Source organism: Aquila chrysaetos, chromosome 5 (assembly GCF_900496995.4).
Source record: "Aquila chrysaetos chrysaetos chromosome 5, bAquChr1.4, whole genome shotgun sequence".
Taxonomy (NCBI): domain Eukaryota; kingdom Metazoa; phylum Chordata; class Aves; order Accipitriformes; family Accipitridae; genus Aquila; species Aquila chrysaetos.
In genome coordinates, this window is record NC_044008.1 from 45,424,153 (window position 1) to 45,436,756 (window position 12,604).

A 12,604-nucleotide genomic window follows, 5' to 3' on the forward strand; every position below is an offset into this window, starting at 1 on the left:
TACATTTTTTTTCTTGTAAAGAGCAGGTAAAAAACCTGCATATGCTGGTATTAAGAAGTTGCATAAGCTTTAAGATACAGCTAAAAGTCTTGAATCCCTTCCCTTCTAAACCATTGCTTAAGTCTAATTAGGCACACTTACTATCTCCATTAAGAGATGACTGACTGCAGAAGCTGTTTCTGGAAGCTAGAAACTAAGGCCTTAGTCCAGGGGAGATCATATACACACAAGGGATCAAGCAACAGGCACTATAAGAAGTTAAAACAGAATACCACATAGTACTGTATGCTAAACAATGTTGCCTTCAAGATTTATATTATAATATGGCTGGCCCATGTTGGATTTAAGTTTAATGCTGTACCTGTTATAAGAAGTGTCTTTATGCAGAGCTGTACATACATTTTTTCAAAAGACCATTTGCAGTAAGAGTTAGGCTTACTTATCCTATGGGAGAGAAGTCTCCTGCTTGAGAAGATAAAAACCCAGTAGCTTCAACATCCTTCCCACCGGGGGAGGATGGAGGTCTAGGCCAATTGTGTAGTGTTGGGTTCTCACCTTCTACATCAGAGCCAGCACACTCATGAAGAAGGGGGGTAATGAGTTCAGTATAACAGAGTACCTAAGGGTCTGTAACTTAACATTACTTCTATAGCACCAAGTTAACAAATAGCCTTAATTGAGGTATTGTGGAAGAAAAGTTGCATTACTTACACGCTTGTACTCCTCAAGCACACGGATACCAATGTTTATTAGAAACAAAGGAAAGCAAGATGTTAAGCAATAAGGAAGAATCTACTTATGGTGGGGAATGATCAAGCAATGAAAAGCTAGGGATTTTTTTTGTCCAAGAAGTGGAACAGGTTTTAAGAGCTGAGCTAGTTTAAAGCGTCACATCCTTATAGTTCTACACCTACAGGCCCTGGACACAGTGGTTAGCATCACAGGAGGCTTAGAATTTCCCTACCTTAGCTCTCTTTGTTTAGGTACACAGAGAACACATTGTCTTATGTTCACCTAAACACAAGATTTATAAGGCTAATATCTGTCAGAGCCAGCCTACTTCTTTCCCCAAACTTGAAGGTAACAAACTACAAAAAAAGAAATTCCTGTCTACCTCTTTGGGACAAGGCACTGAAATAAAGTACATGCTTAGTATCCTTTAAGGTACACCACAAAAATATGAACCATCTGCCTGCTCTTCCTTAACATAAGGGTAAAACCAACATTTTACTAAGTATAACCCCCTATAAAGCCTAGAGTGGAAGCAACCACTGAAAATAATCATCCACATCTAACTGCCAGTTGTATCAATGTTAACTAGCCTTAAAAGATTCACAGTCACAGCTTTTAAATTTTTTTTTTTTTTTTTTTTTAAGATAGGAGCTTTATTTCTAAGTAAAAGTTGTACTACAAAGCAAGTTTAAAATTTCACCTTCCGAGTCTGAAATGTCTGTGGTAAGGCTAGAATGCTATGTATAAAGAGGAGTAGTTTTGCCTCAATAGGCAAATAAGGACAAAGTGCATATACCATCAGGACTTGGCTGCCTTGGATTACGATGAGAGTGATAAAGCCAGGTCCTTGATTATCTCGCTGTTCAGTTGAGGGATTGTGCTGATCATCAGTAGTTTGCTACTTGCATACTTGTTCTTTACAGCCTGCAGAGGTAGAGGAACAGTGTTACAAGAGATTTACGCATACAGTATTTATGTTCAGGCAGATAATTTTGGGTCAATTGGCCTGACTGCTTGAAAAACAGGCAGACAAACAAGGTTAGAAGTGAACCAGCTTGCAGAGTAGCAAGAGCATAGTTTGTCTAAAGCGTTTCCAAGTTAGTACTAATGCAACATCCTGTCACAGACTTGTCAGAATAGCAGATGCTTTAAGATGACATAAAGAACATTTACTTAAGAAGCCACAACATGCAGAAAAACAAATTTCTAAAACATTAAAAGGATTTAATTAGTTATACTTACAGTGTATTTTGTTAACTTCTCATTTACTTTGACCACATTCTTGGCCATGTGTTTCATAGTCATCAAAAGACTGTCTTCTGTATACCCAGTGTAGTACTGGTGCTTTGTACCCTGCAGCATAATGGTAAGAAATTTGAGATTTATGAAGTGGGGATTGTTGCTCAAGGCACAATCACTGCAGGTAGCAAGTGCCCTAAGCTTCATGTGCTATCTTCCAGCGCTAGGAACTGTAGTACTGTCAGTTTAGGCAACAGATCCAGAATAACTTCTGGTGTGCAGCAGAAGCCTGGACACATCAGTGCCAACAACCACATTTCTACACCACACAGAGGACAAAAGAAGCATCCCTTGCAAGAGTAACCACTAGTTGAATTACAATTCACTATTCATGGTCCATGATTTTGTTATTCTACATGTACTGTGACAATTATGAGAAGTCTACCTTTATTTACAGTGTGGCTTTCTGTAACAATACTTTGAAAAGAAAAATCCTTTCATACCACAGAGTTAACACAGAAAAAGATAGTAAGTTTTTAGCAGTATATTCCTTTTTCTACCTGCAACTATGCATCAGCCTGTCCAGCTGTCATTTGATCACCAGCATTATTACTAACCCAAAAACAATTTTCTGAAGTAGTGTTTTAACAGTTCGATTCAATCAACTGAAAGAAAAAACTCCTAACAAGTTTGATTAAAATACTTACCCATTTGTTATGTCCCAGAATCTTTTGGGACAAGCATAACGCAGCAGCTGCAATCTCTGAAGGACGATGGTGAACCATGTCATAGTCTACCAGTGTCAGCTCCATTAGGTATTTTGCTAGCGTATGCTGCTTAACATCAGCCTACCAGATTGAGAATTTGTTAATCCACAAAGTTTCACTTAACCTTATCAAAATAATTCAGGATTGTTTATTGTATTCATTAACTGACAAAACAGTCAACAAAAATCTTTATTTCTTTATTAAGGTCTAGGGACCTCTAACAGGCACTCATCTCAAAATCGAGACCAGAGCGCAAACCAGTCCTAGCCTAGCAGCCATTTGGCATTTAGATACAAAGTCAAGTGAGGGATTTTAACAGAAAACAGCACTGCTGTGCCTAACTAGGGATACCAGCACTTATTACAGGATGGGGCACAGAGGAGAAGTGTAAAATGACTTAAGGAGATCCTAATTAAAACAGCTGGCTAACTTCAAGAGTCACCTAGTGGTCTGTTGGGTAATTGAAGCCCACTTCCAAGTGTGGGCAGTTCACTCGAGTTTAACTACTGAGGTGAGGAAAAAAAGGGTCAGATCAAAGAGAAAGCTTATCTTTTGATTCTTAAATAGTACAATACTTCCATTAAAAAATTTTGAATAATTGTAACACTGCTCCCCTTTTACTGGGGAATACTCTCACCATCAGACAAAAGATTGCTCTAAAAGCAAGGGTTCTGCTCTAGGTATGTTTAGTTTACTATAACAGTGAAATTACTGCCACCAAGACTAAACACAGGCCCCAGTAAATACAGGCATGAACCACTACTGGCTGCCAGTGATGTTGTCATGTTACTCCACACGGTGGAGTTACACAGCTGAGTAGTTCTTGATCCAGAGTGTAAGCAAAAAGCAAGTAAGGTCACACAAAAATGCTGGAAGCAATCCTGATAGACTGTACACATACAGGAAAGTTCTAGATAATGAGGACAAGTACTCACCCCCCCAGCTTTTGATGCTCTTCTTAAGAAATGAATTGGAAGAGGTCGTCCCAAATTGAAGTTTAACTCTTTAAGAATCATAATCTCCATTTCTCTAATTTCACTACTGGTGTAGGCATTGTCAGTAATGTAAACAAAGTCTGCTACATCAGGAGAGAATATCTCTTCATATTTTGAAGCTACAAGCAGTGCTGTGACACCCACCAGCTGAAGCCTCTTACGAGGTACTGGATGACTCTGCAACATAGGAATTTAAAAAGTAGGCCCCAAAACATCAAAGTCTAGATAAACAGATTCCAATTTATCAGTTTAAAAACACCAGTATGCCAGTGCTCATTCATACAACGTAAATGAGATTTTCTACTTTTGAGTCAGAAGTGTGCCTATAATAACAGGCTCAAAGAGGAATGCAGCCTCAGAGTTAAGATGCTACATTATACAGAGCTCTTACAAAGAGCAGATTTTGTACGTTCTTAAATTTATAAAGAAAGGGTAAATCCTAAACTCCTGTAAAAGCATAGTCATTGAACAAGTCTTCTAGTCCAAATACAAGTTGAAAAATATCTTACTTGTAAGAAGCGATCCATGACTGCAACACACATATACAGTGTTTCCTGCAAAAGCTGGAATCTTGAGTGGACCTGGACAAGCCAGTCAACTAAAATTGCACGCATACGCCCATTGATCGTCTTCCCATCAAGGTAATGCGGGCGGACTGATTGCTGCAGCTGTTGGAGAAAGAGCTGTGTGAGCAACAAGATTAACACTATACTGCAGAAGCACAGACTCAGTATATCATACCTCAAGCTCTCTCAGATACAGATAGATATCTTTTACATAGTCACTACACAGCTGGGGATTCCCCCAGTCCTCAGCATCGATGTCTTTTACATTGTTGAGCAATACATCAGAGAAGGCTTGGCACAAATCCTCCTCTTCCATAGATACATCCATAGGGACAGGAGACAGAACCTAAGGAACAGATCATAGTGATTACGTATCTACTGTTTAAGCTGCAACGTTCCTTCATTTCCACATTCTTCCATTTACTAACGCAATTTCTTAAGATAAAAAAGTTGAAACTGAGCTTGCATTCTAGCATGGCAAGCTTCCACCAAGATGCCATACAGACAGAATCAGAAGACCTTCAAGTAATCGCCAGCTAAAGCAGAAACTTTATCCAGTACTTCAACAGCTAGTTCTGCCACTTTAATATTAGCCTTTAAGCACAACACGTATGAAACCAAAAGCTCAGTACAGAGGCTTTGCTTTTTCCACACGGAAGCGAGATGCATCTACAGATGAACTATTCTGAAGTTAGAGGTCCAAGCTGCGAATCAAATTAAGAATCAGAACAGTATCATTACTTCCCACCTTTGGAACACCAGTTTCTTTGAATGCTTGGTTCACAGCAGCTGGAGGTTTAGGCAGCACCATTGCATTTGCCATCTTACTAGGTCCTTTCATAGGCTTTATGGATGCTTTGGAGCATTCTGTTTTCTGTAGTGAAAACAATTACTATTAGTACAGAGCTAGTAATCCATCTTTTCCTTATAGATAGATTTCAAATGTTCCTTTACCTTAGCTATGCATGTTCCTCTTGTTGCAACTCTATTTCCTATTTCTTCCAAGGCAGCCCTTTTGCCAGTAAGGTGAGTTTTGGCTTTACTTTGAAGTTCAGTCACAGCATTCTCCACCTGTCTAGTGACCTAAAACGATAAGATTGCAGCTTAAGAGTCAGAGACCAGCTTTTTTTAATTTTCAGATACCTCTGTCATACACTTACCACCACTGTACCTGTGTACCCCTGTGCATGCTATCCATTACTCAGCCAGGTTTTATTTCCTACCTGTTCACACATGCTCAGAGGAAGAACTCTCCTCTGTATAGGTTTCAGAGAGTACAGTACTCTCTGAAACTGTTGCAAGATTAGAGCAATGCACTCTACCTCATTCTTCCTCACTGATAGCTTTTTAAGGTTAAGAGTGCTTACCCCACTACTTATTTGTTGTATTTACACACTTTGTAACTACAGCAGTATTCCCATGAACAAAGCAATTTCTTTGCTAAATGCTCTATTGAGTTTGTGTGGCAAGGTTTTTGTAGCGGGGGGGTTACAGGGGTGGCTTCTGTAAGAAGCTGCTAGAAGCTTCCCCTGTGTCCGACAGAGCCAATACCAGCCGGCTCTAAGATGGACCCGCCACTAGCCAAGGCCGAGCCAATCAGTGATAGTGGTAACGCCTCTGTGATAACATATTTAAGAAGGGAAAAAAGTTGCGGCAGGCACAGAAACTGCAGCCAGAGAGAGGAGTGAGAACATGTAAGAGAAACAACCCTGCAGACACCAAGGTCAGTGAAGAAGGAGCCGGGGGGAGGAGGTGCTCCAGGTGCCAGAGCAGAGATTCCCCTGCAGCCCGTGGTGAAGACCACGGTGAGGCAGGCTGTCCCCCTGCAGCCCAGGGAGGTCCACGGTGGAGCAGATCTCCACCTGCAGCCCGGGGAGGACCCCACGCCGGAGCAGGGGGATGCCCAAAGGAGGCTGTGACCCCCTGGGAAGCCCGCACTACCACAGGCTCCTGGCTGGACCTGCGGCCCAGTGGAGAGAGAAGCCCATGCAGGATCAGGTTTGCTGTCAGGACTTGTGACCCCAAGGGGGACCCACACTGGAGCAGTTCATGAAGAATTGCAGCCTGTGGGAAGGACCCATGTTGGTGAAGTTCATGGAGGACTGTCTCCCATGGGAGAGACCCCATGCTGGAGCAGGGAAAGAGTATAATGAGTCCTGCCTCTGAGAAAGATGAAGCAGTAGAGACAACATGTGATGAACTGACTGAAACCCCCATTCCCTGTCCCCCCGCGCCGCTGGGGTGGTTTGGTAGAGAATTTGGGAGTGAAGCTGTGCCCAGGAAGAAGGAAGGGGTGGAGGGAAGGTGTTTTGAGATTTGGTTTTATTTCTCATTACCCTACTCTGGTTTATTAGCAATAAATTAATTTTCCCCAAGTCTAAGTCTGTTTTGCCCATGATGGTAATTGGTTGAGTGATGTCCCCCTGTCCTTATCTCGACCCAAGAGCCTTTGTTATATTTCCTCTTCCCTGTCCAGCTGAGGGGGGGAGTGATAGAGCAGCTTCGGTGGGCACCTGGCATCCAGCCAGGGTCAACCCAACATAAATACACACCAGGTAAATTAAAAAGTTATGTTTTGCATACAAAAATAAACATCCCTTGTTATGCACAGCAAAGGAACCACTGGGTTTCAAGAATTCCTCGTGGGGTTTAGCTTAAGCCATCTGACAGTCACCGTGGGAAAGAGGCTCTTATTCCCTTCCCGCACCTTCCCGTTAAGTTGCTTCAATTTTCTCCCTTCCTCCCACGCACCCTCCCCTCACTCCGAGGGGGAGCAGCAGGCGGCCAAGGCCGGCGAAGCGCCCGGGGGGAGGATGGCAGTGCACACCCCCTCAGCCCGGCTTCAGCCTCCTCCTCCTTCCCACCGCCCCCCGCAGACCTCGCTCCACTCCCGTACCCTCAAAAGCACAGCGGGGCGGGGGGGGGGGGGGGGGCGGCTTCCCGGACAAATAAAGCGCTAAGAGCCCCCCCCCCGCCTTCCCGCAGGGCAGAGCCCTCTCCAGCCCACTCGCACCGCGGCCCCAGCGTTTAGCTGCCTGAGAGGAAAGAGCGGGAGGGCCTACGGGCAGCTCCCCCCTCCTCCGCCCCGCTCCCCCCTCCCTCGCCCCGCTCCCCCTCTCGCCCGCCAGCTCGCCCTCTCGCTCTCTCCCCCGCGCCCCTTACCGCCGGACCGGCTCCCGCCCAAGCAGTACTCACAGCGGCGCGGCGCGTCGCCGGCAGAGCCATCGGGACGGAGATAAGGGGAGGCCGCGGCCGCTCACGCCTCTGCCCGCCGACCGCTTCTTCCCCCGGCGAACCAGCGACTGCTGCCTCGCGCCGCCGCGGCTCCGCTTAAACCCCCTCCCGCTCTCCCATTGGGCAGCTTCGTACAATGCACGGACTCGATTGGTCCACCTTCTCAGGCCCCGCCCATGGAGGAAACGGTTTGACGACCTTCCGGCGAGCCGGGCTCTGGGGGCGGCGCATGCGCTGAGGGCAGAGGCGGGGCAGCTGCCTCCCCTCCCTTCCCCTCATGTTGAGAGGAGCCCAAGGTGGCGAAGCGGGAGGTTTTACCTTGCGAAGTGCACGCAGCTGTGCCGGCCATGGCGAAAAACACCGGGCGGCGAGAGTTTGGGCGGTTAAAAGCCGTGCGGCGACTGCCACGGCGCGCTCAGCTGTCGAGAGGCCGATGCAGCACCGGAGGCACCGGGCCGGGGGAGCCGAGGGGGGCCCGGGCGCGGCCGGCACCTCCGCTGCTCCTCACGGTTATTGAGGGCAGCTGGCTGGAAGCACGGACGCCTTCGGGAGCTTTTGTGACCCAAACCTCAGCAACGCTCCAGTCAGAGGGAGCGCCCGCAGAGGTGGCTTACCTCGTTCCAAAGAGCAGCTTGGTACTCTGCACTGTGGGAAACTAATCCCAACAGACGTGCGCGACAGCTTGTATTTTGAATATCATGTATGACTTGAGGAAGGCACATCGGTCAGCTAGTAACAAGCTAATAACAGTCAGTTTAATAACTAGTCCTGGGACTCGGGAACTTCAGCTCTACGGTATTTGCCTCAGCTGACAGCAAAGTCTAATCACAATTACTCCGCAACCTCCCCAAATTGGCATTGTATGTTTACTCACAGATGGACACGTTAATATTTTGTATCCTTCATAAAGGCAGTTTTCCTGAATTCCTAAGTTCCAGATGGTTCTGTTTATCAACATATTTAACTGTGGCTAAATCTCTATCCTTCACTGAGACAATTTTTTCTTAGGCAGTACCTGTAAGAATGCATGTATACAAAATAATTTTTACAGATCAAGACTTAAAGAGGCAAAAGGAAAAAAAAAACAACTTCCATAAGAAGCAGATTTTGAATGATACCAGTCTAACAGTTTATTTATTGCATACAAAAGGATTTCTTTTGACAATGGAATTTTATATGAAAAGTAATTTGATGCATACTGTTGAGAATCTTATCTTCAAAGTCAAAGATGCTGCAGAAAACTTAAGGCAATGCATCTAAGCATATAAAGCACAGTCAGTGGTGGAAATTTTCAAAATCAAAAGCCTATTTTTTTTCCTTCCCTTAAATTATGGTTAAGTCACAACTTTCTGCAACAGAAGTAGGCTGCAGCTTTATTAGCCCCTGCAATAGCATGTAAGATCAGAACACTGTGATTCCTGGCAAATACCTAAGTGTTCAACATCACATTACAATGTTATGCATACATTTAAAAGCAAGACAATATCAGTAGCAGTTATAAAACAAGTCAATTCATGGACCACTAAATTACCTCTAGTACCAGGCACCCAAATCAGGTGCATAAAAGATTTCCTAAGAAAAAAAAAAAAATCCCCCAAACCTGTGCTTCTTTGTCCTGTAAGGAAGCCAAAATAGATTCTATGACCTACCCAGGGTCTCAATTATTCCAGAGGCCCCGTTTCTTTTGTCCCATGTCTCTCAAGTACCTTCTTGGAAACTTTTAAAAGTGAGTATCGTCAGACTTCAAGCATCAGTGGCCAACCGACTTCCCTCCTTTTCAACAGTCACTAAAGAACAGAAAGTGTCTGTTCAGTCTGTCCTGTTACTTTTATTAATTTTTACCAATGCAGCTTCAACTTCATACTCACTTTCAGTTTCCTACAGCATGTTCAAGAAGCTTTAGCATAAAACCATGTCAGGTTTTGAAGCAGTCAAATCACGTGTTGCCTCTCTCCCATATCCCCCATCGTACAAGCACAAAGTGGTTTTAAGTTCAGTTTTAGCAATGCAATTAAGCTTGACAATGTCCATTTATCACACATGCTGGAATAAAATTTCTCTCCACTTAAAGCCTCAGTGCCAGAGGTGTTAAGTTTGTTGCCAGCAATAGACACTGCACTGGCAAATGCTACTCCTAACAGATAAAAAAAAAAAAAAAAATACAAAAGGGAAGCAGCTTTAACCAGACAAAACCAGGCATCAAATTAGATAAGGTAATATTTATAAATGGATCACTTTTTTTAGTGTAAACATAACAGTTCATCTTCTAGGTTTACTGTAAACCATTTTACACTTAATCTGATTATGAAAGACAAAGACAAGAGAAACTGAAGGTATTTATTATTCAATCCACTTACAAAGCAGGTGGCTTAATGCAAGCTTATTGACATGTTCATAAATGATCCCCGAGGAACATCTTTTCCAAAGTGACAGTAATACTGTCTCAATGTTTTTGCACATTTGCATTTTGCAATGTTGAGCACATTTAAATAAACTATAATCTATTATATGTGAAAGAATGTTGATGAGAAACTTGAATCCTGATGTGGATTAAAACCTCCTCCAAAGGCGAAATGTTAGTACATTATAACTTAATTCTATATACTATATTATGCAGCAAATCTTAACTATAGAAAATATTTCAATCAGTGATGGACTGTTGGTAATTTATAAAGAGGGAATCTATGATCAAGGCAAAAACTAGGTAACCACATAATTTGTGTCTCAGTTTCTACAGAAATTTACAGGCTTTCAATTTACTAATGAAAAACAAAACAAGAGACAAGTGGATTTATCTAACTATTAACTTTAAAACTCATAAAAATCCCAAGACAAGCCTGGAATCCTTAGAAGTTCTACGAATGCATGTATATCTGCCAAAAAAACCAAAAACCAAAAAAACCCCACCCCCCCAAAACACTAAAACAAAAAAACCCACCTCACCACCCTGCAGCTCTATGTCCTTATTGAATGGTTTTATATTAAAAAAAAAACCAAACCCCCAAAAATAACCAAAAAACCCCCTCAATGTGCGCAGATACTTCGACTTAAGTTAGCAGAGATTCTAAGCTCTTCTTCCATTTCTGTAATAATTCTTCCAATCTGCAAGTATCTACAATCCAGCTAACTGAAATCAACATTTAGTGTTCACTAGAGCTGTTTCACAGCAGCAAATATTTAAGTTAGGGATTCAAATTTCTAGACATAGGAAGAAAATGATAAATACAATCTGAACAGCAGTCTAAATGTTTAATATTGACATTCAAATATATCTGCATTGTGCTGAGATTTTAAAAACAAACACAAAAATTTGATCAGACAAGAAATCTGGTGATGAGTATGCTATATGTATCAGTCAAACTGAATATAGTTCATATTCTGTTCCCAGTATTAAGGATGTTATTTGACTCAAAACTGATATTGTAAATATACAGCAGCCATTTTTTCCTAATTAAGGAATGTCTCAATACATAATATTATCCTTTTCTAGATGATCTTTATACATTTAAACTAAAATATATGATCGATTAAATTAAGGAATCCGAGGTTAGTAATGAGTGAAATCATACTTTCAAAGCTCGATACTATGTAAAACAAACCAAAAAAAAGAGACCACACAATTCTACTTACTAAAGCAGCTAATCTTGCCTGCAAGTTTGGGGTCACAAAGCCCATAATATGTGCAAACAAATGCAATACAAGGAACCATGCAAAAATACAGTAATGAATTAAAAGAAAAAATGTAAAACCTAAAAAGAAGTTTTATAAATACACTGAAACTCAACTGTCTTCTACATAAACTGTAGGTCTAGCATTAGTTGTACCATATAGCAGAGCCAGCACTCTAGGTTCAATGCTTCCAAATCTGCGCAGGTAAGTCATGCCATCTTTGGTTGACTGCAGTACCAGGAAGGATGAGGGAGCGAGAGGGAGGACAAGAGTTCTGGAAAGCGGTGTCAACTTTCACTAGGCAGTTGAGCCTCAATGTCCACTCTGCAAATGGGGCACTTCTTGTTAGTAATCAACCACTGATCTACACATACTTGGTGGAAAAGGTGCATACATGGAAGGCGCCTGTCATCAGAACAGAAAAACATTAGTGTTAATAAAGCATTTCCGTATCAACATACCCATTGGAAAAGCAGTAGTTTGGGTTTTGCTAATTGCTATTCTTTTTGCATGTGCATGTTTTTCCACAAGTTTCACTAGCTTTTCCAGTTCAACCTGCATTTTGTCTAGTTCCAAGAAGAAATGGATATGGGCAACAAAGTCAAGCATCAGCTAGCTTCTGCTGTATTACACTGATTTAAACCTTTTATAGCTTCAGTAGCATTACTCCAGAAAAACTAAAATTGACAGTCCTGATTAATTCAGGGCATCAGCTTGGGCTCATGTTATAAGACAGTCAACTTATGGAAGACCGTAAGAAAATAACCTACATTCTACCCAAAGACAATACAGACTGAACAGTGTGTGTTTTCAGTTGCAACTTGTGTTATTTATTGGTTCAGTGACAGAGAGTCCTTAATTGCAACTGTTATCCTAAGGAGTATTGCAGAGTAGTGTACTATATTCAAGTACATTCTTAAAGCCAGAACATAACATTATATTCTGATATTCAGTGGTACTACTTACCTGACATCTTCACCTTCCTCCAATATAGACAAACAGATGGTACACTTTTCCTCTGTGTCTTCTTCTGTTCCTTCCTCCCCATCTTGTTTGCAGTGCAGTTTCCTCTGTGAGAACCAATCAGTTGTTACCTTATTAGTAGAGATGACATTATTGACAAACTGAGTAAAATCTGTTTTTAATACATATTCAACACATACTTCTTTGAAAACATTTCATAATATTTATTCAAATGTATTTGAACCAAAATGAATTAAGAACTACCACTTGGAGCAAAATCACAGGACATTTCAGATTTATTTAACTATTGTTAATTACAAAAGTCTACTGGACTGTGAATGTATTGATTTAATATTGTTGCAACCAGTCCTTTTACTTGCTGTCTATGTATAAATATCTTCATTTTATTAATGAAGAGGCAAAAAAAAAAAAAAATCCT

The 12,604-nt window shown here is 41.9% G+C and overlaps 2 protein-coding genes across 9 annotated transcripts in view; both read right to left on the reverse strand.

Moving 5' to 3' along the window:
* Positions 1-718: 718 nt before the first annotated feature.
* Positions 719-7,637, reverse strand: CCNB2 (cyclin B2). Of its 2 annotated transcripts, none has more exons than XM_030015391.2 (9): positions 7,495-7,637; positions 5,254-5,382; positions 5,048-5,173; positions 4,475-4,645; positions 4,243-4,401; positions 3,674-3,910; positions 2,679-2,819; positions 1,975-2,085; positions 719-1,656 (listed from the first exon to the last, which is right to left on the reverse strand). In XM_030015391.2, exons 1-9 carry the CDS (start codon positions 7,522-7,524, stop codon positions 1,552-1,554), a joined length of 1,209 nt encoding a protein of 402 aa, XP_029871251.1. In that variant the 5' UTR covers positions 7,525-7,637; the 3' UTR covers positions 719-1,551. The 2 variants fall into 2 exon arrangements, with proteins under 2 accessions (XP_029871251.1, XP_029871252.1); XM_030015392.1 differs by having other exon boundaries at positions 4,243-4,398; positions 4,472-4,645.
* A 2,219-nt stretch (positions 7,638-9,856) lies between these two features.
* The window catches only part of RNF111 (ring finger protein 111), a 65,283-nt gene continuing 62,535 nt past the window's right edge, over positions 9,857-12,604 (reverse strand). For 4 of the 7 annotated variants that reach the window (XM_030013637.2, XM_030013639.2, XM_030013633.2 and 1 more), the window contains 2 exons: positions 12,169-12,296; positions 9,857-11,607 (listed from right to left, as the gene is read on the reverse strand). In XM_030013637.2, the coding sequence (XP_029869497.1) occupies positions 11,490-11,607; positions 12,169-12,296 (246 nt within the window). In that variant the 3' untranslated portion in view covers positions 9,857-11,489. The remainder of the gene's footprint in view (positions 11,608-12,168; positions 12,297-12,604) is intronic. The other 3 variants (XM_030013635.2, XM_030013638.2, XM_030013634.2) reach the window with 1 other exon arrangement.

What these genes read in the sequence shown, in the direction of transcription:
- CCNB2 (XM_030015391.2), bottom strand. Translation starts at nt 7,524, where the DNA reads ATGGCTCTGCCGGCGACGCGCCGCGCCGCT. An exon ending in CGGCGACGCGCCGCGCCGCT is followed by an intron (nt 5,383 to 7,494) that starts GTGAGTACTGCT and finishes TTATCGTTTTAG; the next exon opens with GTCACTAGACAGGTGGAGAA. An exon ending in AAGAAACTGGTGTTCCAAAG is followed by an intron (nt 4,646 to 5,047) that starts GTGGGAAGTAAT and finishes TCTGTTCCTTAG; the next exon opens with GTTCTGTCTCCTGTCCCTAT.